Here is a 26,856-nt window from a genome sequence, read left to right as displayed (position 1 = left end):
TCTTCGCTTCGAAAACTAAAGGATAAACTTACCGTGGTAATACATAAATAATTAGTGTATAAAATGAAAAACAGCCGGTGCAGTAGATCAAATTAAATGAATGAATTATACGAAGTATTTCGATAAAATTAAAAGTTAATAATTTCAAACACACAATTATACATGCGAAGACATGTTACCCAATATGTCTGTGAAGTTGAAAGATGTTTGAAAACAAATGACTTATCGTTGCTTTATTAGGAAAATTTCGAACAACGTAAACTTACAGTGCCAAAACGTTCGCGAGCTGAAAATTGCGCAAGTCAGTGTTCGGCTTTAGATTTTACGACTGTCTTTCAAGTACGCTGTAATCAGCTGTACAGCAACGTAATCTACTTTTTTAAAACCATTGAGCTTCCTAACCCTCCTCTTGAGCTTTATTTCGTACAAATTACGCTTCACGTAGCCGCTGCGTGATGAACGCGGAGAAGAATATACGTATAACAATATCTACCCTTGATCTATCCCTTGTAATATGTTTCAGATGTAAAATTATAAACGAAGTAAGTGAATTTCTAACGACTGCACGTTACGTCGTCTGCTAAAATTTAATGCGCACGACGCGATACAATCCGAGACCGACTGTTTGCCAGGGTGACCAACTGTCTCTAACCTCAGAAATTTTAAGAACTGCCGTTAGCAGTTCTGGTCAATACCGACAACTGTCAAAATTCTTAAGGTTACCTTGATTCGATTGGTCGCCCTGGCGAACAGCCGTTCTCGAATTTCAGCGCATGCGCGTCAAACTTTGGCGGACGAGGGGCCGTGCAGTCGTTAGGAATTCACTCTCTTTATCCAAGTACCGTGGAATAATCTTTACAGATTTTGAAAATGAATTATAGCTCAACTCCCGCTGTGGTTATATAATTTGAGATTTGAATAAGCCGCAGTATTAAACGCATTCGGTGCCGACAGCGGGTTGTAGTCGCATGTTTAAGAACATATTTTTCAGAACAGCGCAACGTAGAATTCATTTTACTTTTTAGCGGTTGTGCGAGTGGTTTCTTGTCGATCCGTTCATATCTCGCAATAATTCCGATTGTTGGTATATACACCTCTTTTACGATTATTATACCTATACCTTTAAACCGCAATTTGCCTCACCACCGGGTATTTCCCTAGCATACGAATGATAAATTACACTTTATTACAAATCCAGTTGCCTTTAGAAAGGGAATATAATAAAGACCACGTCAGGTGAGGGGATTTGATGACGTGCGGACAGCTTCGGACTTGCGTTATTCGTAACAGTTCAGGAATTAGAATGGGTTGAGACAGGTACGGGTACTTTCCTCGATCTGCGTCAGTCGCGATTCACATGCGTTAATGGAAATCACCTTATGATCTGGCCACCTTTCTTACAACGTTTATAGAAAAGTTAAGAAACTCGTTTTGCGCACCGATTGGTTTATATTTACGACCTGAATAGCGGGGTTTTCCAAAAAGACTCAATGTTGAAAGAATTTTTGTATCATCGTGACTTACGCAATATCTACATACATATACGTATATACTCACATCAAGGAAATTCTATAAATATAACGTAATTATACATCAGGTGTGTAGTATTAAGTGGCGAAGAATTGGTATTGTGGTATTGTGCTTATCGCATCGCATAAATGCCATTGTTTTTAAATTTTTTACTCCAATAGTTTCTACGACATTGATAGGCTAAACTTAAGGTAGCCTTACAGTTTTAAAAACTTTTTTTTTACGACACGAATATTCAAATCCTGTAACCATATTCATTCCAGATCGTAAAATCATCATGCCAAAGTATACGAGTCATTTATACGAAAAGGTTAACTGCATACGTGACTTATAACGCACTGTTTAAGTCCTTCAATATTACTAACATTTTTAAATTTAATAAAATTTTACTATCAATTATAATCTCCCAAATATTTTTCACTCTGGCAAATCGCGATTCTGCAGATTGTCCGAAATGTATGTACAAAACAGATTTCTTACGTATGAACCAGAATTCCACGCTGAGACTTTAATTTGTTTTTGTTCTACTTTCTAGTTCTGGTTGCTGCAACAGCTCGTATATATATATACTCATTTTTTACCAGAACTAAAAGCCATTCTGGGTACAAAATCAAAATGTGTCTTGTAACTTTAATCGGAAAATCTAGTATGTGTTACTATTATTGTTAACTATGTAGGCTACTCGAGCTATATTGTTTTTCAACTATATCAATAATTTGATATTGGTACAACAGTAAATTGATGTTAAGGCCTCGTTTAACTGAAAACATGTGCCATAACAAACAAATTGATTTAACATTATGCAATCATATTAAATAGTTACTATTAAAAGTATGATATTTACTTTCAATTCTAACAATATTTATACCGTTGTTGCAACGATACCAATTTCACCAGAATTTCTCAGTAACTGCAACGAATGAAATTTTTCTCAATGTGTATGCATTGTGCGGGTCTGTACTAAAAATATACGTTATATGTACATATATACGCGTCGATCGACCTCAACCTCACTTGATCCTAATCTTTTGTCGCCTGTGTTTCGATTCGGAATTCGATGCAGTGGATAATTTATTTAATTTGACACGCAACGATAATCAGAACAATACACGACGGAATCGAAACTGAAAATGAAAGACACGAGTTAATGATCGATAATCGTGTATTATATTACGCAAGAGGAAGAACTCGGGTTTATTCCCCTCGCATAAAGTAAAACAGAAATTTATGTCTGTAGCTGGTTATTACAAATGCGTCTACCGCCGATACTTGACTCTGAAACACGTATGTATATATTCGTATGCTAATTTATATTCGCGCGTATGAATAGTATTGCTGGACATACGTGCAGACTTTTCCATATATACGCCTGTTTTTCATCTCGCTTATTACACGCGTTAACTGTAATACCAATATGTGCAATACTTTGTGCGTATTCGATTTCATAATTTTAGAAAAATGGAGTTACGTCACAACTCGATACTGAGGTCACGTGCAGTACGTTTTGTATTGCCAAATACTCGTATGATGTTGTATCGGTCGCGGTTTAAAACAGAAACTTAACTGCGAGCGGTGACGGATAAATTTTTCATATCGACACCTCCGGACATCGATAATTTTGTAATTTTTGAGAATCCTCAATAGTTGAATCGAATTACAGTTACACGCAACGGTTGAGCTGAGCAGGAATAAGGCGAAGCTTGCAAAATAATCACTGGGCCGATAAAAAGAAAAGAAAAGAACAAGCAAAAAAAAAAAAAATAAATACATAAAACGACGGTGATGCAAATACCACAAACATCCAGGGTTATGATGTTGGATCCGAAATTTTTCGTCTCGGAACAATTTAATAATGTATAGACTTAAAAACAAGTATAATAAATTTTGAAACCAGTTATCAGATATTTGCATGAACTTGAAATTCTGGATAATAATAATAATTATTATTATTCCATTTCATTTTCAGCATTGTATAATATTAAACAAACCTCTCTATATAATGCTGATATAATTATACAAATATCTGGCGCCCGAGCTTTATATTGACTAATTCAAGGATTGACTACTGATGACACCATAATAAGAATACAAAATAATTGAACGTATTCAAACACTCGTCATAAATTTGCTATGTGCAGGTTAATATTGAACAAGTCTCATCTATACTTGGTGTCAAAATTATCCGTATATGAAGATAATATTTGTTTTATTGTTAGTAAAGTGCACGGCGTGACTTCGGTATACGCAAGGTTTGACCTAAATAGCGCCATGTCGCTGTATAATAGTTCCAAAGATTCTTTGAACGTAAAAATTCCCGCGACACCATTGTGCGGGCAGTAAAGTAATTCGCTTAAGGTCGCCTCACGTGCCGACTGCGAACCAATTGTGCCTGACTAAACTGAAAATTGCGTACCGGAGATACCAGAGCTGGTATGAACGTGACGTTATTTTGCGAAAAAGGTTGGGGCTGTTTGCGGCGCGATGACTTCTCGACACGTTTCTTTCCCGGTTTTTTTTTTTCATCATCACCCTTCACTTGCTCCGATCCCTTGATAATAAAATACACGAGTGAAGAGATTTAGTAGCCGGGTAACTTTCGTCGACTTGATCTCACGGTCAAATGAATTACATCTCGTATCCATGTCTATATAATTTACGTAAACGTGGGTGAGACTCACATTCAGTGGGGAGTCCCAAAGACCACCTGCGCATCATGGATGTGGCAGAAAACATTTAAAAACCAGTCCAGCTGCCTAGTCACATCATCATCCGGTTGGATAAAAAGTAGTAAAGAAAACCATCCGCATACATACACACGTCCAATGGTGAACGCCACATCGGTGCTCAACCTCTTCACAACGCAACTCGCACCTGGTTATTTCCGTGATGCGCCCCCTAATTTCAGGCAAATCAGGGTGCAAATTCACTCTGAGCAACTCCGATGCTCTTTTGTTAGCAGGTGGCGAAACTCGGAGCCGCTCAGAGTGAATTTGTACCCTGATTTGCCTGAAATTAGGGGGCGTTTTACGGAAATAACCCTCTCGTGATAGGTATAGCTGATAAAAATTCTACGGTTGTAAATCACTGATACGCATACCGCATTTTCCCGGGATCTAACTCATCACAGTATATATATATGTATATATAGAGGTTACATCATTGTGAAAGGATGTTTTTTTGTCCTCTCATCAAATTTGGCAGGCCTTGGTTTTTGTTTTTTTTTCGTTATTTTGTTTCTTAAATTGTTTTTATTTTTATTCCTTGTTTTTTTCTTACTTTTTTTCTTCCTCGTTATGATTATCTTGCGAATAGTCACATACGCCGTCACATGATGTTACTGTTATCATATTTATTAGTACGTCGATACAATCGCTTCTAATTAAGATTCAATCCTCAAGAATCTTGTGACAGATAACACGATTGTTTACTGCATATATGGGATCACGGTAGTTACAAAGGCTTGTAAAACTTTACATACGTATTAAATACGATTTACACTTCGAGTCGCATGTGTGTGTGTGTGTTTGTGTGTGTGTGTGTATGTACGAATGTGAATATATGCCATACATGCGAGTAACAAACTCGTGCATTTATGATAAAATGGTAGGTATTATTGAACCGTGAAAGGTGCGCATTGTACAGAGATTTCCGCGTTTATTACTCTACCAATACGCACTCGACATAGTAAACAATAACGGCACGTGAAGTCATCATGTAGTGTTCGAATAATATACGCTTGGAATTTAAACACATCTAATTGAGACCTCTCGCGTAATAATCATTAAAAAATTAACAAGCCGTTTAGTCATCGCTATCTTTTACAATCACGTGCTTTCTTATTGTTAGAAATTCTCTGCGGGTCACGTGAATTGACTTTACATGACTCGACGATCTAGGTAGAAATTGGCATATACGTATTATATGGTATTTGTATAACGGATATATTCTGCAACAACATTACACATGTGATTTTGTTTCTTCACATTTCGTGCCTTATACTTTATTTTGTCTACATCATAATTTTCGAATATTTTTTCTTATCGTTGACCATCAACTTTTCCAAATTATCCGAAGTCGAATCACTCAAACGATTGTCCATGTATAGGCATACGAATTAAGATGACTTGATGATTAATTGTTTACTGCATATTTCGTACATATGTACATACATAAATATATGTGGTACAATCTATTCATCACTAATGGAAATATCTTTAAGCTTCGATCGATAAGTTTAATGACTTGAATCACATTTCTACATGGATGGAACCGCCTTAAAGTTTAACCGTAGAGTGAGAAACAGCTTCAACACTACTGATATTGTTCATGTGTTAAATCGTAAAATGTTTTCAAAGAATCCAGCATCTAATTTATCACATGATTCATGTTGTAAATTCCAAGACCACGAATCACCAGATATTCTAGATTAAAAATCATATAGACGACACTATGTAGTTGACTATATGATTTTTGATGGGGTATATCTGATCATTCGGGCTGTTGTTATTGATTAGGTTTGTGATTTCTTGTAAACATTTTATCGAATATACGAGATAAAGCATGTAATAAATTAAACGCTAAATTCTTACAAAAACGTTTCATAATTTAACACATGAACATTTTTAGTAGGGAGGCCATGAGGGATTAAATTATATACTTATATATAGATCATCCGTATAACGTGAAAGAGGATGAATAGTAACAGTCGTACAAAGATCAAAAAAGAATGAAAAACGACTACGGAGATGCAATCGGAAGAGAGAAAGAGAGTATATTATAATCATATTCTTATCTCGGACTGCATATGTCTGCTGGTAATTCAACTCTGTAAACTTGTTTGCGTGAATGAAGTTAATTTATACGACTATACTCCAGGTATTTAGCGCCCACATAAATCATTGGCGCGCTTATATTGTTTCACAGTAATTATAATACCTGCGCACCCGGTTGAATTCAGCTGAGACAATTTTTTATACCTCATGTATACGTACGTACAATAATGTGTATAAGGTAAATTGCGTGTATCGCACGCGAGAAATCGAAACTATGCTGGTCACGGCCGAGCATGGTCAAGTTCATTAATCAGTATAGCATGTAGCGGACACACGATGCCGAGAGACTTTCGTAACGTTGTAACGTGTGATGTATGTACACCTTCTTATCTTCTCCCCTATAACATGGAGTACACGTGTCTACCGTATCAATTTTGCGGGGCTCATTACCTCTCATTTTTTTTTTTTTAAACGATCATATTCGACTCTGCCGCGAACTGTAAAACGCAGAATTTCAACTGTGCTTAGCGCGACATTGTTTCCTACATGGTTAAGCGACTGTTTGAACTGCTGATTGTGAGAAAATACAGGTCCATGCATGTACAGTATTAGGGTATCTAAAAAGTAAAGTCTCCGATGTTAAACAAACGTATACCGTTGAAATCTTTGATCGGACTAAATTACGATCATCTTTGATTGAAAAGTGAATAAATAATATTGAAAAATGGTACACCAATCGAGAAATCGCGGATTGAATAAGGATCGCGGGTTTTTCACTTAGTGTAACGAAGACGTGGATACACGGATTATAGGTGTGAAAAGAGGCTTTGCGACTTACAGAGCCGGGTAAATGCGCATGCCGACTGTCGTCGTCCTAGATTCAAATCAGGTTCGAACGCTGCTGGTTTCGAGTTTGTACGTTGCTACCGTTATTCTCATTACATGTAGATTAGATTAGAGTGTACGGCGATTGTGGAAGATGCCTGCAGTAAGTAAAGTTGTATAGGGTAAAAAAGAAGAAAACAAAAAGAATACAGTCAGGTGGTCTCGTAGTGCTAAAGGTGTAAATTGAAAGAAAACGAGGCACAGGTTGCCGATCGAGGCGGACACGAGTAAACGTCGCCCAGTAGTTACAAACGCGTGATGCGATTGGTTTGTTCACAAGTGACGTCACGACTCGCTTGCTCGTGGGGGTTTTCGTAGTCCTGCGGAGCTCCGCCAAGCACGTGGTGGTGGTTTTTCTACCCAGGAAAGCATTTATACCGTCTGACGCGGCCGGCAACGGCACAGTATTTTCTTAAACGGAAACGTGCTTTAACGTGAATTCTTCTCACATAGATGAGAGTGGTTGTAACGTGTACGTTATTACTTAGCCTTCGTTAAAAGTCGCGAAAACTGTGTTACACCCCATTTAAACTATCGTATTTTAACGCTTATTGTCAGTGAAGTTTTTGATATTTCCCCCGTTTCGCGATATCCCCAGTCGTGAAAGGATCCCAATTCTTTTTCTACTGCGTATTACTTATTTCAACCTAAAAATGTACTCGCGTATCAATGTACAGAGAGGACCCGGAATATAGTATAACACCAAATCTTTTACTCGATGCCAATTGCTTCTTGTATATTTCATATTAACAATAAAACGAGACTCTAAACGGGATGGATGAAATTCGGAAGTAAATTTGTTGTCACGTAGATTATTGGGCTGGACGTAGTAGGTGAAAAAAAAAATAGAAAAAAACGACAACTTAATTATCATAGTTAATTATATCGTACATTATTCTCATTTGTACCGGTAATAATTAGTTTGTAATATATATATATATATACATAAGTGCGCGCAGTGTTGGATTCTGGACTCGGTACAATTAAAATAAGGTGCGTATTATACACCTATTCACGTTTTGTATACATGGTCGGGTAAATACATGTTGACATTCATATTTCACTTGGGGAATTATCATTTCACCACGATCGAGTAATTCCTTGCGATCGTGCATTTTTCGATTAGCTGTGTTTATCCATAATCCTTACCGTCCAGCCTTTCGAGCTGATCGTCGAAATGAAATTCTTGACGGGACTTTTCCTCCTCTTGACAGCAAAATGATATCAAAGCATGGTGACTGATTGTTAGTGCAGGTGTAAATGCTGTTTAAAGGGTATAAATACGATTTGAAATAATTGACTCGTTCATTAATAACGTACCGCACTAACAAGAATTATAACACATCGTGCGAGGCGCGTGTGATTAGTCGCAAATTTTTCAACCTTGTATATATATATATATATGTGTGTGTGTGTGTGTGTATATATATGTATACACATATAGTATAATGGTATTATCCACGAAATGCCAAGGTTCTGAATAGACCTGTTTTCGACGATACCTGAGGTCAAGCAAATCCACAAACTTCCACGTGGGTATCAAGCATCGAGTACCTATACCATGTATATTTCTCCCTGTATTATCGGTCGTCGACTAAGATCATTTGAATATGTATATAAGCATGTATAAGGAAGAGCTGAGAAGAATGCCGATGTCCATAGCGAACCATAATTATATTCGGTTCCATATGCGTATGGTGGAAGTCGATTCCTGATGTATCCGCAAAAAAAGACTTTTATAATCTACCAAACACATTCCATAGGTATATACTATGTATACCTGTATATACCCATACACGATGATATTTATATAGGTAGTAAACCTCGCTGGTCACGCGGATAATTAACAACGATTGTACCTTTCCGTGTATAACTTCAGGCATGGTTCAACGGTCGATTTTATCGCCGTATTCTGATCCGCGTCTACAGTCAGCCGTATCTATATTATTTACCTATAAAACCGCAAATGCGGTTGGAAAATTTATTACGCACACGTGGTTGCCGAAATCTATTACCTACCCCGATGATTTCATCACGTCACGACAACAAGGCCTCCTGCTAATCTATCATTTGGAAAAGGTCGGCTCGACCTAAAAAAAAAGTCCTTATACCAGGTTTCGATCGCCTTTGCCTTATCTTGTTGAATCAATCTGTTTGCGCGCAATTTTGTTTTTGATACTTTTTTTTTTTTTTATTTTCTTTTATAGGCACGCTGTTTATCATTTGCGCGACGATCAGCCGGCGAATGATTATTTTCTCACAGCGATATTTTCGTAATTGGTAGTATCCTTATGTCTAACTATCGGTTTAGTTACTAGTTAATTCCCTAGATATAAGTTGGCTAAACTTATAGGTACAAAAAGAGAAGAACGCTGTTCTTGTTGCGATGCACACGTTGAAACAAAGAGTTTCCAATATCCTAAAATTCCCGCCTCTAAAACAAACCTCTCAGATATTATAATAATGAAATTAATATTCTAAGCCCTTAACACTGTTATTTGCTATACGTATATAATATGCAAAGTTTTCACTTTCTTTTGCACGGCTAAAGCTCGCTAATTCTCTGTGAATCATTTCCGAACATCTGGGTCGAGATTATATAATTTCACTTTTCACATTTCCCACCATCCAAGCATTCTGATTGGTTTGCAAAGTTTAGTCAACAAATCAGAATGCTTGGATGGTGGGAAATGGGAAAGGTGAAAAGTGAAATAACTTAATCGACCCCCTGTTAAAGCGGAGGCACGTGATGGCGTTGGCCAATCGAAACCCATACACGCATGAAATCAGAACATCATCATAAGTGACTTAAATTAAACGCGATATTCTTTTGCACAGATTGACTTCAATGAACTCAAGCACGTAGTCGGGTAGATTGATTTTAAAACTGATTTGTTTTGATCGATGAATAACTCGTTGCACTCATCGATCGCTTTGAGACGGATATTATGATGATATTACGAAACCGGGCACGATTAGTTTGTCAACGTTTTCATTTCGTGCGGTGCACGTTACGAAGCCACAATATTTTGTTCGCAACCAGTTTACGAATGTATCGCCAAATCTTGGTTAAATAAATATATCGCGCGTCTGCAATCTTCAAAAATAAAAAAATAAAAAAAAAATAAAAAAATAAATAAAAGCTTGAAACGCCGAAAATCTCGGAATGCAGCCATATCGATTTGCGTCTGAGCTGAACGCGGTGATAAGTAATGCGAGTTACGAAACTGTGTAGCAGCGTGAGCTTAAGAGGGAATCTTACATAAAATAGCCACTCCGTTGAATTTCAATATCTGTACCAATCCGTTTACGCAATTTTCCTTGCTGCATACACACATAAATATATAGGTACTCTGCCTAGGTGCTATCATTGCGTATAAATATTTACCAATGCAAACGCTCGTACAGGTATGCAAATTGCTTGTATGCAACTGTATATACATCTATACACGTCCAGATTATTCAGCACGCAAGAATTGGTCCTTCCCAACCTGGAACCTATTCGTCACATATGCATATTGTAGGTGTGAGTGGCACCCTGGAAATGGAGGCGGAAAATATATTATGAAAGTGTACTTGACGTGTACTGCAATCATTAGATGATATTAAAATGGTTCATCGATTTATTGCTGATGAAATTTCATTCAAGATTACAACAATATGTGTAATACAAAGCTACCGGAACAAACCTTTCGATAGATATAAATCGTTCGATTGATTTCGAGCGAATCAACTTGTAGCAGCGTGATGAAATCAATCGCCCAGGACAGATTCCTGTTGGTCGAATCTGTAGCGGCGATCGTATCGCGTATCGTTCTTTGAAGAGCGTTGGAATGATATTCATAAGAAATTATTAGCCATTTCAAAATTTTAATCATATCACTTCCGTAGAGATAACATTACTGTAGTACCTAACGTATTACGGATATAATCTTCAGATTTTGCACTTTCCCGTTTCAATATCACGTGAAGTTATCACTCGGCAAATCTCAAGCTTTTATTGATTATACCGATTTAATCGTGACAGATATTTCACGAATGGTCAATTGACGACTAACTAATCGCCACCGCGGGTTGTATTTGATCTTGTACTGTATTAATATGAAATCTATTGTGTTCGTGAATAGGTATGTCGGACAGCAAATGAGGCTTTTTTTTTATAACCGAACGTCGTTGATTATCAATCTCGAGAATTCGGCGGCGTGAATTTCTGTCTCTGATTATTCATAACGGCTAGAATGTGTATCTGTTAAATTTTCAACACGAGGTTACCCTAGTGTCAAGTATCTTCAAGGCCACTTATCGTTCTTTGCACGCTTAGCCTTCGTCAAAAAGATGACCTAAACTAGATCTCGGTCAAAGTTTTCTTATCGTAGGTTCCTTCGCTTCGACAAATCCTACGATTTGTTTATCCAAGTGATCGACACTCATCTCCATATTCACTCGCATATTATAGGTACGTACACCTATGGCTGATATTTGAAATTAAATTATTACTTTTGGCACCTAATCGACATTTAAATCGGTCGCAGCCATGAACTGGTTTAAACTTTAATCACGTGTATGGTATTGAACAGATCGTCACTTTTTACGATACAATAATAATAATAATAAGGCAAGCAGGTTCTGTATTTGCAGGTTTGTTGTCAATTAATTATTTCGTACACACGATGTGTATATATATATATATATTATTACATATATATACGTACATGTATAATTATATTATTTCTGTGTAGCAAGTTTTTTTGGCCATCACATTATTCCGAAGTCTGTAGACCGCGGTAATTCGAGTACAAATTAATGATGCATGTACATCTTTATTCATAGGTAAACACTTACAGATGAAATCATCTACATGCTTGTAAAATTCGTGTTTTCCTGTTTGACATGTATCATCAGAATATTGGCAGGTGTTGATTAGACTGGTTCAAGGAAATCGATTTTTTTTTCAATGTTACATCTTTAATACTTGTAGGAAGATGAAATAAAAGGTCTGTTATAATTCGACCCCTTAATATTAATATTTAGTGCTTCCTGAACGCAATTTTCCATTTTCCATTTAATTAGCACGATATATATATATTTTTGTAGGGAGTTTACTGCTCCTCAAAAAAAGTTTTTTATAATTTTTTGATAACAAAACTATTTCAAAAATTGTTCAAGGTTAAAGTTGACATCGTGTAAAAATTTAATTTTTTTCATATCAGACCATTAAATTCCCTACAAAAATATGTATCGGACATTAATGTACATCGCCTCGTTACTGAGATACAACATTCAGAAATAACTAAGATATTTTCTCATGTTAATTCAATGAAAAATGGAAAATTGCGTTCGGGAACTACTAAATATTGATATCAAGGGCTCAAATTATAACAGGCCTTTCATTTCGTCTTCCTACGAGTATTAAACATGTAAGATTGAAAAAGACCAGTCGATCTTTTTAACCAATCTAGTCTCCATTTGTGATCAATATGTATCAGGTGCGATATTCGGCACCTCAAGTACCTGTCTCAAACAGCTCTAATCGTTGATTAATTACAAAGTAGATTGATTCAACGGCTTTTATGTATAATGCAATATCAATTTAATTAATTGCGGCACGCCGCTGTGGCTCATTGCTTCTGAATAACAGCAATTAAGTTTATCATAAAATACAAGGAACGATATATTTACCATGTGTAAGTCATCGTCATGCATTTTGAAAACAAATTTCACAATATCTTATATATTGCGCTGCTTTGTGTAATCAAATCCCGTGCTGAAATGTGCGGAAAAAAAGTCCTTGTCTTCAATTCGACTAGTTTCATTTATAAGTGAAATATATCGCGCGTATTTTTGAACGTACGAAACGCTGTAAAACTATATTTTCAAAGTTAATAATACAGTTCATAATGTATTTTATACATAATTTCGAAATAATTTCGAGGAGTATTTTTACCCTTGTATCAGTATCTACTAATTGTTTTATTGCTAGATCAATTTATCGTCAGAATTTACGTATGGCTTTATTGAAGAGCTTTCATAATGCAAATGGCAGTCCATCGTTCCTCATTTTTAGATATCAGCGCATCGGAGTGTTTTCGGTGTTTAATAGGCAGATAATTTATACTCCAATCTATCGGATCAAGGTATCTGACGGTAGTAATTTTAATTGCACCTCTACCTGGACTTTTACGTCATATTGGATAACGTAGCACCGGATTTTATTGCGCGAAAAAACAATCAAAACCCGACAATAATAGTCGGAATGAAAAAAAAAAAAAAAAAAAGAAAGAAAGAAAAAGGAAAGCAAGAAAAAAAATCATATCTCAGAAATCCTCGAGCTATAATGAAAATAATCCGTACCATCGTGACTCGCGTAGACGAAATAATAATGACGATGCAATAAAACGAGTAAATACACGGTGGATTTACGGTACCGTAATTAATTGTTAACGGTATGGCGGATTCCGAATCAGTTCATCATCAACGTGCAAGATAAATTGCACGGATGTACGTACAAAAAAAAAAAGAAAAAAGTATACAAAGCATATTTGCTAAAAGGTTCTTACACTGTAGCCAATTTTTTTTTTTTTGTATTCTTCTTCCTTACAATTTTACACACCCGTCTAGCTGCTTCTCTGGACTCGTCGCATACCTGATCCTCTACTTAATCCGGATCTTAGCCGGCAGTGCTACGTTGGCTGACAGTGAGCAGAAAACGAAGGCACCGCGGATATGTGTATCTGCGCAGTTGAAAACCGGCTTTTTTACGCACCGTAAACAAGAACACGTGCTTCTGCACGGGAACCGTCGAGACCCCATGGCTATTCATTCATTCGGCACGATGCAGCAGCGCTTATAAAGGACGGTTCTGTACTGCAAAATGACCAAAGCTTGAATCGTGCATCGCGTGTCGCATATAGTCCTGCAATCCTAGTGGGTCTGAATTAAAAATTTTCCAGGTACGGTTGCATTTTTGTGTCGATAGCGGTTTACGACTCTCAGGAACTGAAATTCTAAATGATTTTTCAGCTGCACAGTCGGCGTTTCGAGAAAATAAGAAAATTTGACGGTTTTTGCATTTTTCCTCAAAAACTCCCGTCGATAGATGATAAATGACTCGATCATCGTGTAGCGTGGAAAATTTTACATAGAATTGTGTCCTCATATGTCGGAAACGGAATCGTATTAACAAATAAGAAAAAAGAAATTATTTCATCCAAAATTCCCCAGATGCCGTCGATAAGTAGAATTTCTTTTTTCTTAAACTGTTAATACGACTCCATTTCCGGCATGCGAGCACATAATGCGATGCAGAATTTTCCGCTTTACACGATGGTCAAGTCACTTTTCATCTATCGATAGCAGTTTTTGTGGTAAACGCTCAAAAATGACTTGAGATTTGAGTTTCTGAGAATCGAAAACCCTTATACTTACACAAATATGCAGCCATATCTCGAATACTTTTAGTTCAGACCTATTCTGACTGCACTAATAGAGTTCAGTGGATGGAAGATCCGGGTGGATTTGTTATTCGGATTTCCATTCTGTCACTCGTCCGTAGCCTCGGTTACAAAACTCTTAACAGGTCGTTGACAAGGGTGCAGAAAAAAGGGTTAATGGTCCGTTTCTCGCTAACCATTCCGAGATGCGTGATATCTAGGGATTGGGCAAGATCTCATCGTAATCGAACAACCAAGCTTATGTATAGCATGTAACCAATAGGTTTCAAGCAGTCATTGATCGATCCTTTCATCACCATATAGGACAGATTATCGATATCTGTTGCATGATGACTTCTATCGTTTCATCACGATTGAGAATTTTCCCGTATTATTATACCCTAGATTTGAAAGTCTGTTGTTGTTATTTTTATTTTTTATCATACGTCTAGACGTTGTTTGTTTAGAAATTCGTTGGTAATCTACATTGGAATGAGAACCACTGAGCTGAGACAGGCTCGGTGTCTACTTCTGAAAACCTGTATTCAACACACTCTAGTGGAATGTGTATTATATGAGTATATATGACCTGCGGCTAGGTGCGCAATCAATACGTGTGAAGGAGTCAAGTCACACTAAGGCAATTTCAGCACGTGATTTCAATCACGAGTTGATGTTTTTTTTTTCTCCTTCTTTCCTTTGGTTGTGTCATGCTGCGTCGTGATGAGCCGTCGGCCTGTTTGGTACTGTAGTATATGTAAACGGTTCGATGCTGGGTCGGGGGAAAGAACTTATTTCGTAGTTAATTATGGACCGTGACGTAAGTGATCTTAAAATAATCGGCTATTTTGCAATCTGCTTCCAGGAATATGAAGGGGGCCGAAGGATCTGCAGAGTATAGGACCAGCGAGAGTGACGAGGGGTACGTAAACCATGGCCTCAACGGTTCCAGGGGAAGCTTAGACATGGAAAATTCGAACGGGATCCGGGAATTGCCTCGCGAGATACGGGGCTCCTCGGATTTCATCTGTAAGTCAAATTGCGTTGTCAGGGAACATTGTATATTTCTTCTACGACAAAGGATATGAATGAATGAGAGTCAAAACTTTGAAGGATCAGTATTTTGAATGGCCGATATATCGAATTTCAAACATGCGAAAATAAACGATAATAATAATAACGAAAAATGAATTGTTCGAAACTGTCATTTTCGAAAGTCATTATAATCGATGATTCAATTTCGATGTATAGGTCTTTAGCAATATTGATCCTTCCAAATTTCGACCACCACCTATATGAATACCTGAAGTTGAAAGAATTTTTCAACCATCAAAAGTGTCGTTTTCCCGTTTAACAATGCTGCCAGGATGCTGCAACAGTGAGTTTCGCAACCTGTTCACGAAATACAAAATTATGACTAGTACAACCAACAGAGTTGACAATCTTAATACCGCATGTCACATGGCAAAAAAATTTCTGGGGATTTTTTGAATAGGGAACTTTCGAGTAAAACAATGAAGCGGCGATGAAAACCCTGTGTACTATACATTGCGTTTCTATTTAAAAAGTGGTGGAAGAACGCAACGTCTTGCAGAAGAAAAAAAGTCCGGACGGTGCGTTCAAAACATCTGTAAGCTGGGCGAGGCGGAGGGCGCGTTCTGTATGCACGAAAAAAATGCTTTACAAAAGACTTCCGGTATTGAAATGGCTACCGAATTACAACACACATGACGCCCTTGGTGATTTGGTCGCTGGGATCACGGTTGGATTGACGGTCATACCTCAATCCCTTGCCTATTCCAACATCGCAGGTCTTGCGCCCCAGGTTAATATAACGTCATAGATTTTCCGTTCATTTGTTTCTTACTCCAATGGTAAATCAATTTCGAACCCATCGTTTGCCCCCTTCAGTATGGACTCTACGGCAGCTTCTTGGGATGCTTCATTTACATCATATTCGGTTCGTGCAAGGACATTCCGTTCGGTCCAACGGCCATCGTTTCACTCTTGACTTATCAGACGGTTGCGCATCTGGACTCGCCTTACCAGTACGCAATTTTGTTGACCTTTCTGTCGGGCGTCATTGAACTGTTGATGGGAATTTTTGGACTCGGTAAGTAATCGTCAACGGCCAATTTCAAAATCACGATCCTCTAATTCCACAGAAGCATTTAACCATATGAGTCATAGTGGTAAGTATTCTTAGTAATCCTTACCACCTGTTTTATATCCATTTTTTGTGTACTTAGAGAACTTATTAACATATTTCTTTGTGATTTTTTGTCAAATTGATTGAGAAAAATCGTGAAAATTGAAGGAATAATTTATTTTACCCCTTTACACGTATACATGTTTTACATGAATTAACAGTTTTTGGGGTCACTGATTACGAATCTGAAATTGGATTATAAAAATTCAAGATAGCGAGTCCCGTATGGCGGTTGATAATTTCCAATTCGATTGAATCCGGAAAAACAACTCTGTCCAGGGGTTTTTGGAGTCGCTGATAACGAATATGAAATCAGATTTTGAAAGTTCCGTTTGGCGAATCCAATCAGCGACATAGAAAACCACTCCGTAGAGTTTTTTAACCGTATTCGATCAAGTTTGAAATTTTCCTCCGTCATGTTGGATCCGCCATTTTCAATTTTTGAAATCTGATTTCAGATTCGTCATCAGCGACTCCAAAAATCATAGAGAACTATTGTATTACAAAATTTGACTCAGCACAATAATGTGTGACTCGAAGGGTTTAATAAACGATGCTGTAACCGAATGGTCCTGCTCTCATTATTATGAATTCTCGTTTTCTCTGCTCCCAGGATTTCTCATAGACTTTGTCTCGGGGCCGGTAAGTTCCGGTTTCACGTCCGCCGTTGCCCTCATAATAGTATCGTCACAGGTCAAAGATCTGCTGGGCATATCCGCGACTGGATCAACGTTTGTACAAATGTGGAAAAGCATCAGCAAGAACCTTACCGATACTTCGGCCTGGGACGCCACCCTCGGAGCCTCGTGCATAGCTCTTCTCCTCATTCTGAGGGTGAGTTGAATCTCTGATTCTGCCGAATAGAGCTGCAACTTGGAAATCCTTTTATCGCAATTTCATTACCGTCTCCCCCGCTTGCAGATGGTGGCTTCTATCAAAATCGGGCCCGAAGATGAAGAGCTCCGGACAACGAAGCACCGAGTTATCAACAAGATCATTTGGCTCATCGGAACTTCGAGGAACGCGCTTCTGGTCGTCATCTGCGGAATTCTGGGCTACAGTTTCACCGAAACACCGCCATTCCAACTGACCGGTAAGATTTTCCACGTTTTTCACTCGTCTTCCTCGATCATTTTGGCACTATTTAATCGTGCCAGCGAAACTTTCAGCTCACTTTCAGGACTCATCTTTTTTTACCTCCGACAGGATACATACCCGGTGGAATGCCAACGGCCCAGCTGCCGCCGTTCAGCTTTACAAAAGACGGCAACACCACCGTCTCGTTTTTCGAAATGTGCTCGAACCTCGGAAGCGGAATTCTAGTCGTTCCGTTGATTTCTCTGATGGAGAACATCGCGATTTGCAAAGCTTTCGGTGAGCCGATTTTCTTAAGGGTGTCTTTTTCCCCCTTGGAATCTCTCGATTCCTACGCCTTTCCGATTATCTTTTCCATTTCATTTATCACGTATATGCTTTCGCGCCATTCAGCAAACGGGAAAACCGTCGACGCAACGCAAGAGCTGATCGCCATCGGTGTAAGTAACATCGGAAACTCCTTTGTTCAGGCATTCCCCAGTACAGGATCGCTCAGCAGAAGTGCGGTGAACAATGCGTCCGGAGTAAGAACACCGATGGGTGGTCTTTACACAGGTAAATACGTGCTTCAAGAAAATAATCACTGTTTTCTTCAGCTCCGCGTTACTGTCATATCATTGCGATTATCCACAGACATGTAGAAATTAACGGTGGATCTATATCTGCGATCGATAGATCAAGCATTTATCCATTAGTCGCTACGCCTGTCGGAATTATCATATGCGGTAATATTAATTGCGTACCGTCAATGTTTAATTCTTCAGACTTAATTCATTATACATTCGATCACAGCATTGATCTGGATCAATAATTATATCTGGTTAAATGGAGCATATGTTATGTTGTCCGCGTCTTACCTCATGTGCATTCCACGTGCAGGCCGCTCGCCTTATCCGAAAGTAGTTATATTTCATTCTACCTGACTGTTTACAATTGCCTTATATGTACGACACTCGTCGTGATCTGTTTTGTTTAAATAAACAACGTCTAGTCACTACGAAGATATTACCCTCGATCTTCGGTCGACTACCGTCGGTCTATTCTCCTTATCATCTCACCTTATCAGAAATAGCGAAGAAATAATTTCGATATATTTACAGGTCTACTGGTTATACTGGCGCTGTTGTTCCTCACCCCATATTTTAATTACATCCCGAAAGCAAGCTTGGCAGCGATTATAATTGCCGCGGTGATCTTCATGGTCGAAGTAAAGGTGGTCAGGCCGATGTGGAGGGCGAAAAGTGAGTACTCGATAAATTTTCAATTAATCAACGTCCTTGCAGCTCTTTCGATCATAAAACCATCGCGTTTGAGATATGTTGAGGTGCAGGTAGACGAGCTTTCGTAGTCCTTTTAATCCGTGCGTGTACAATATTCCTCATACCATTTGTCATTAGTGATTACTGGTCTTTATATCAGCGATCGTATCACATACCTCTGATTTACAATCCGAATTCGTTGCATATGCATGCAGATACGTGAAATATAAACGTACGCATGTGCGCGATAAGCACGGCCGTGTATTCGGATTATCGGTGAAGTAGGACAAGTCGACCATGCCTGTCAGGTACGCATATATATCGCGTATGCAGGCAAATATGTCGGAGAAAAGGTATACAGGCTTAAATATAATAATCAAGGTTGTTCAATATACGTAGTCGATAAACGATCTCAGGTTTTTGATCAGGATTAATGATTAATTTAATAGCTGCTTAAGGGTCTTATCGGTTTCGCCTAGATCAGCGAAGAGGATTTTTAAATTAACTTTCGCCTATCGCGACAGTATAACAATGTAAATATTCACCTGTCAACAAGATATTTATTTATAAATTTTTTACCGGTGATAGGTATACAATCGTCGTTGATTTATGAAAGACCGAGGCTCTCGATTCGGCTGCCCTGATCCATGCACGGATCACCTTGAGTCTCGGTGATCCACAATCGCGATCCACTTTGTCCGCCTTGTATCAGGTACACGCACGTATCCATGCATTTATACGCACATGTGTGAATGCATACGGATTTGCGATAAGAATCATTCGCCTTTATTGCCAAATTTTTCTCCACACCTTTTCTTCCCTCCTTCTCAATTAATAATTTATTTGTTTTTACTCTCAACGACGTGCCGCCTGCAACGCGCCAAAGATATTTATCGCACACTTACCAAAAGTACCTACATGACTTAACTAACGGCAAGTGGGAAGGTCAACTCGTACACGCTGCGGTACATCGATGACCCAATTATTTATTCGCGACAAAAAAAATTTCAAGGATACATCCCGCGATGTGAAATCCTTTTTCACCCTCACACTCAACATCGACATTCGTACCTGTTGTTTCAGAATCCGATCTGATACCAGGGATAGCCACTTTCCTGGCCTGCCTGGTTCTCCGGGTGGAGATTGGAATCCTCTGTGGAATCGGAATCAACGTTCTATTCATACTTTATCACGCTGCGCGGCCAAAGATTTCCGTCGAAGAATTAACAGTGAGTCTGAATTTGAAATGTTTCGAAAGCGCCAAATTCCGAATTTTTTCGTGGCTAAAGTTGGAGTAAAGAAGTCAGCCTTTGACGAAACATCAAACCTGCATCTTCGATCATTCGTGTATTTTTTGCAGAGTCATCGAGGTGTTGAATATCTGATGCTGACGCCGGATCGCTGTCTGATATTTCCCTCCGTTGACTACGTCAGAAATTTAGTTACCAAATACAGCAGCCGCGTACGCAGCGTCGAGACACCGGTTGTTATAGACTGTACGCATATTTACGGGGCTGATTACACAGCTGCCAAAGTTATCGAGAGTTTGACCAAGGATTTTGCCGCAAGGGGACAGCCCTTGTTTTTCTACAATTTGAAACCGTCGGTTCACGCTGTTTTCGAGGGCGTAGCACCCACCGATTTTGTCGTGTACTACACACAGTCGGCTCTCGACGATCTTCTCAAGCAAAACGATCCTCCAAAATTACCAAAAGAATTTACTGCCGCCTGAGGAGGATGCAAATTGCAGGCTCAGAGTCGGCCTGTGGTAAGTATTGTTACTCGATGTCTGCGAGATCGATGAGGAAAAATAAAATCATGCCGATGACGATGATCCATATCCAGTATCGATTTCTTGTTCGGACGTGTATATTTTTTATTCTTTGGTGAAGCAGAAAACTGGATTAAAAAGTCGGAATAGTATTGAAGGAAGAATGATGTAAGGATTAATGTCTGCCTGCATGTGTAGTATATTAATTAATACCGCGCGTAACTTTGTCGATAAGAATAGAATTCAATCTCGACTCTCCGTATAATGTAATAGGCATGATAAGCGAGTATAATTTACATTTTCGAATTCACTGCGCAGCGTTATAAGCTGCCATTATACAAGTATGTCAGAACTCTGATCAGCAATTTAATAACACCCGAAAAATGTTGCGCGTATTTTGTTCAATAAAAAATCTTCGCTTCTCACTTGTAAAGTATAATGTCAATTTCGTAATCGTTACAAAAAATAATTTTGCTAGTTTAATACAGATATAATATTGTAAATTATTCTCGTTACTTTACAGGGGATTTTATTTAATGTTTTTAATTCGTTTGCGTGACACCTTGTGCTATGTAAATTCTAAAAATAAATTAAAACCATGAGTAAAGGTATATCCGTGAACACGGTCGGGTTCGATATTTTCGCGAAGGGTGTGAAACGAAGAAAAAAAGAATCAATGCGAGTAAATCTAATGAAAAAGCCCTGCGTGTAAAAATTTGTAAATGAAATAGCTCTTTCGGTTGTAATTAAATATTCCATTTTCATTCTTGCACTTTTCACAATCGCAGGTTCATTCTATCGGACGATAGTGATAATAATAGTAATGGTAATAACCAAAAGCAGTATTAACCTGTACGATTATTTAAACGCAAATTGTAATTAAATCGATGTTGTCATATAGGTAGCGTGTTGTTGCAAATCATACACTTTTACAGTATGTTTTGTTTCAGTCGGGAATATAAATTATGGTAATTGGACAAGCTTAACGATACACAATTCCGAACAAAAAGTTGAAACAACACATTCTGTAAAAGAAATATTCATGAAATTAATTAGCAATAGTTGTATTAAATAGGTGCATACATTTTCATATAAATAAATATAAACATAAGTACTTACCTCATTATGTCTAGACATCACAGTTTCATAAACGCCATGTATATTCATATCGTACAGTTACGCACTTTGTTTTATTCTTTTCGTAGTTATTAAACTCCAATGTTAATATAAATGATACAATGACAATTGATGTATAACCATTGATCGCTCAAAGTGTTTACTGCTTAGAATCATGTTCTTGGTATGTAGAGTTCGTCGTGACCTGCAGATGGGAAAAGAGTATTATTGTAAGAAAATGAAAATTATGGAAATTTAATGAATCGTGAGTAGCTACGGTAAAATATACATGGTGGTACATTTATTGGATTACTTAATTTTATTGGCAGCATGTACATATTATAGATATATTAATAAATTAATGAATACTACTGTGATAATTTTATATAAGGAAAGAAAAAACTGATCAAAAAATCAGTGAGTAAATAAATAAATAACGAAATAAATAAGCAAACGAATGATCAACTGCCACAAAAAAGGCCAACATGTGTGTTTACCCATAAACGAAGCTCGTTGCCTTGCAGATATTTAAGATAACGAATTTGAAGATTAGTAAATTACGTTAAGACTGAGTATTATTTGTTGTATTAATAGTGTACTTTATAATAGACGCAATTCGTAAACTATTTAAGTCTCTTTTCATACATGCTTATAAATGTGATATTGCTTGTTTTTATCGTTCGGTAATAACGTTGGGTAATCATAGTTACATGTAGGAAATATTTATCCAACAAGGTGCCCTAAAATTATATATCAGTGTATTTTTATACCCCAATAGCCACTCGTTCAAACTAATGCTTCTCGCTTTTTATGCGGTTGAATATTTTCCTTGAAAATTGACTTCATCCGTTAATCCTGCCGTGGATCTTTGTCGTCAGCTTTGAGACGTCAATAACATTTTTTTATAATCAAATATTATATATCTATGCACGTATTAATTGTTATTGAAGGGCTACTGGCGTATAAATACACGTGTGTACGTATACATGTACACATTATTCATATATTATGAAGATAGTCGCGAGCGTGCTTCTTACAATAATTAACAATAGGCATTGAACTATATAGGTATGTGTATAGTTTATTAAATATTAGTTGAGCAAAGCAACGTGCTTATTATATATTTCAGTGTATAACGACGTGCACTTTCTAAACACAGTATATATATATTACAACCGTATTTTTCGATAATTCTTATTTTAGAAGGAAAAAAAAAAAACAGCGCATATTAACCGCGTTCGAATTCACCGTCGCGCTGTATCTAATAACTATACAATTGAACCGACTATCGAAGAATTTCTTCATACGCGTGCATTTGAAGAAAAATTTAATTTCACTCTAACATCGTCAAACGGAACCTGATTTCTCGTTACGTATATAATATAGTGTCTACATAAGTATACATGTAAACATTATTGTTAGGTACAACCAGTATAGGTGAGTTATTTTTTGAGGAAACGAATTCCGGCGATTGGTATTAGAATATTTTTTAACAGTAATAACGCGTCGCCTTGTTATATAAATATAATTACGAGATTAGTGTTAAAAATTGACTGAGTTCCTCCTCGCTATAATCCTAAGATATGTCTATGTTTAATTCAGGCCAAAGATCTCCACAACCTCTGCAAATAGTTAGCTACGGCCATCCAAAATTCATTCCTGTTAGCTGATAGAAACGTTGATTAAAAGGCCGATAAAAATCCCTGAGACGTTGAACCGCCGCTGGATCTATGTGGGGATGGCTTCGCCCCTTCGTTTTACCTTTTTAAAGAACGGTAGAAAAAAATTGTTAATCAAATTATTCTTTCTCTTTGTACTGAGCCTCTCTCAATTCACTTACCCAAACAGTGCGGACTGGATCGTCCCTCGGACTTGAGAAGGCAGGGAAATCCCTTCGTCGAGTTGAAGTAGAAGTGTTTTTCCGAAATTACCCGTTTCAAGCCAAGGAAATCCTGGACCCTCGCAATCTCGGCTACCGGATCGGCGATCAAACGTTCACCGCTGACGAACAGGAGCTGTGAAAGTGGAAAGTAGAGGAGCCAGTGCTCCAGGTGCTTCGCGTACACGCCGATCTTCAGCGGTCCCCAGGAGGTATCGACGACTTGGGAATCGTTTAGGAAGGCCAACTCCTCGAACCGCGGCATCTTCACGCGCTTACTTTTCACCTGGGTGTAGTCGGAAATCGCCCTGGTAACCGGATCTCGAACCACCACAATCAGCTTTGTGCCTGGATTCATATGCTGCACTCGACGAGGCACTTCCTCCCTTATGAAATACGATGGCGTTTTTTCCATCGTTACTTGCCCTTCCAGGGTCGGCGGCATGCGATGCCTGCAGGTGAGATAAAAGCTTATTTATCATAGTTGATGGGAAGGTAATCATGAATTTTGCACCGCAAAAGAGATAAGAGATTGCTAACAGAGCTGAGAGCTAATTTCGAAATGCACCTGTAATTAGGAAGTATACTTCCACATTATGACACAGTGCAGTTATCTACACGTGCGTATTATCAGTGGTCGACACAATCGTACCAACATAATCATAGCGTGTAGACCAGGCATAATCATCGCTCACCTGTACCAATGAAAACCCTTGGAGTAATGTCGGTCAAAAAAATGGACCTCGGAACCGGCGGCCCTGATGTCTGGATGGAGTCTGAGGAATTCCAGGAGTGCTCTAGTGCCTCCCTTCTTTACCCCGATTATCAGGGCTACGGGCAGTTGTCTTCCGGGTCTGAGACCCTGCTGTCTGAGGATTTGATACTTCGGAGAAACATCGATCAACTCTCGAAGCAGGGTCTCGTTGTTTGACCATAAGGGAACCAGCTGGACTTTCGTCGTGCGTGGATCGAGGCTCGCAATATTGTCCAACGGGATTTCCTCAACCTTTACTTGGCTGGGTGACCGCAGCAACAGCGTCTCGGAATAAGAGTCCGCATGTTGGCTCCTCTGAAGTGTTAATTTTCGCGATAAGCCGCCCAGCAGGCATCCGTTGTACTTGAATGTGATCCAGATAAAAGTTGTGACGAAAAATGATAACAAGATGAATTGCTTTGTCCAAAAGTATTTCCTCAGTTCCATTTTCTTCGTTCGGTTAGTTATTGCTTTTTTTAATTTTCCTTGCTTCCCTTTTTCCTTATCACGGATGTCGACGATAATTTTCCGGAACGTTCATCTTTATTTTATGATATGGTCGTTACTCTGATATGCACTTTAAACACTTGCAATCAGACAGTCAAACGTTTCGCATGTGTACATCTGCGGGAGGAAACACCCAGCTCATAACGTATCTTGTTTTCTAAAATCGTTTTGCTATTATATAGACATGTGGTTTGCCTGGTATATTTTTACGTGATCAAACTCACCGTTTCCCTTGATACCTCTTGATTTCCTCTTCCACCACGAAAATACTACCTCCTGCAGCGTCACTCAATTTTCCCGCGTAATGCAGGTTGCTGAATGAGTTCTTCAGGCGCAGTGGGACTTACGCTTCGGGGATCATGTTGGGATTACACTCGAGAATGGCAAGTATATCCTGTACAAACGTGTTGAATAAGATCTGTAAACTACGAAATTTTCAAAAATATACCAGCCAGAAGTCCAAATTGTAAGCTTACGTATCGATAGATAGGAAATGCGAATTAACAATAATAATTTCGCATCAAATAATGCCAAAATACTGAAAGATTATTAATTGAGGATTTTTTATTCACAGATTTTACTCGATCGTTTCAATGCAGTTGGAAAAATTCATGCAGTAATTTAGCATGCACCTGCCTTTGGCACGCTAAGCGATAGCTGATCGAATTCAACGTAATTCATTCATGACCGAATTCCGATTAATTTAGCCTCGAAAAACACGTGTAATCAGAACACACAAATATTCCAACTCACAATGTGTTGATGAACAGCTAGTCCGAAACGTCTAATGATTCTCATCTTACGGAAGAAGATCCAATGTCAACGTAAAGCACACACACTTCATTTCGTCAAAGAGAAGGGAATTTTATTTCTGACTATCACGCCGCGTGCCTGTGAGATCAATACCGGAGTAATGAACCCGTGGAGGCCCATGTTCAAAAATAGAGTAAAACAGATTTATAGCGGTGTACAGTGTATTCTGTGCAATCACTTCTCGATGCGGGGCCCGATTTTTCCGTCAACTTGAAACGCGCGTTCGGGTAATTTTGCCCATACTCAGGCGTGGTTTTAAATTTTTATCACTATTAGACCGCATTGCGTCTCGTCCTGATGCAGGTCATAAATCCTCCGCGTTAGCCACGAGAGTAAAATGTGCGTGCCGAAATGACACAGTGGCGGCATCTGCCAGCTCTTTTTGCCGATCAATATGGTTGTATCATTCGTGATAATGAAGCAGGCTATCTTACCGACCACAAACAAAACTCCTACGAGACACTTATAAACTGATTGAGTGAAGGCGCATGAGCGATCGTTTTCCAATTTTTGAACTTGTTTAACGATGCAGGATGTTTATTTTCACTTGAATATTATTGACTAGGATGAAAAAAAAATACTTTCAACCTGTATCGAGTCCTTCCATGTAGATACTCTGACTGAGAGTTGTATGAAGTAAAACAAATATATATACATGAAGTTTGGAGACATGATCATGTAAGTGTCTACTCTTACAAGTGATAATTAGCGATAATTGCAACTAATGAACCGCGTTTGATCTCAGTTCATAGTGTGGGCGTAGGAACTCAAGTTATTTTAATTTCGTTTCAAACTAACATCGCAAACAACGGGTAAAACTCATAATACCACATTTT

At 38.2% G+C, this 26,856-nt stretch overlaps 2 protein-coding genes across 9 annotated transcripts; one reads left to right on the top strand and one right to left on the bottom strand.

Moving 5' to 3' along the window:
- Positions 1-6,665: 6,665 nt before the first annotated feature.
- On the top strand, positions 6,666-25,085 carry Esp (Epidermal stripes and patches). Of its 5 annotated transcripts, XM_046609760.2 has the most exons (12): positions 6,666-6,674; positions 11,564-11,643; positions 15,483-15,646; positions 16,186-16,442; positions 16,529-16,730; positions 17,440-17,660; positions 17,748-17,919; positions 18,033-18,200; positions 18,315-18,476; positions 19,022-19,162; positions 20,264-20,409; positions 20,541-25,085. In XM_046609760.2, exons 3-12 carry the CDS (start codon positions 15,487-15,489, stop codon positions 20,910-20,912), a joined length of 2,001 nt encoding a protein of 666 aa, XP_046465716.1. In that variant the 5' UTR covers positions 6,666-6,674; positions 11,564-11,643; positions 15,483-15,486; the 3' UTR covers positions 20,913-25,085. The 5 variants fall into 5 exon arrangements, with proteins under 5 accessions (XP_046465716.1, XP_046465714.1, XP_046465715.1 ...); XM_046609758.2 differs by lacking the exons at positions 6,666-6,674; positions 11,564-11,643 and adding an exon at positions 7,562-8,180; XM_046609759.2 differs by lacking the exons at positions 6,666-6,674; positions 11,564-11,643 and adding an exon at positions 7,564-7,659.
- Hs3st-B (Heparan sulfate 3-O sulfotransferase-B) lies at positions 22,904-26,421 on the bottom strand. 4 transcript variants are annotated; one of them, XM_046609762.2, is made up of 5 exons: positions 25,961-26,421; positions 25,432-25,632; positions 24,642-25,364; positions 23,908-24,398; positions 22,904-23,828 (listed from the first exon to the last, which is right to left on the bottom strand). In XM_046609762.2, exons 3-5 carry the CDS (start codon positions 25,145-25,147, stop codon positions 23,704-23,706), a joined length of 1,122 nt encoding a protein of 373 aa, XP_046465718.1. In that variant the 5' UTR covers positions 25,148-25,364; positions 25,432-25,632; positions 25,961-26,421; the 3' UTR covers positions 22,904-23,703. The 4 variants fall into 4 exon arrangements, with proteins under 4 accessions (XP_046465718.1, XP_046465717.1, XP_046465719.1 ...); XM_046609761.2 differs by having other exon boundaries at positions 24,642-25,324; XM_046609763.2 differs by having other exon boundaries at positions 24,642-25,324; positions 25,432-25,601.
- Positions 26,422-26,856: the final 435 nt, after the last annotated feature.

Source organism: Neodiprion pinetum, chromosome 2, assembly GCF_021155775.2.
Source record: "Neodiprion pinetum isolate iyNeoPine1 chromosome 2, iyNeoPine1.2, whole genome shotgun sequence".
In the NCBI taxonomy this organism is placed as follows: Eukaryota; Metazoa; Arthropoda; class Insecta; order Hymenoptera; family Diprionidae; genus Neodiprion; species Neodiprion pinetum.
Note: the sequence above shows the minus strand (reverse complement) of the source record. Positions and strands in the feature narration are given on the sequence as shown.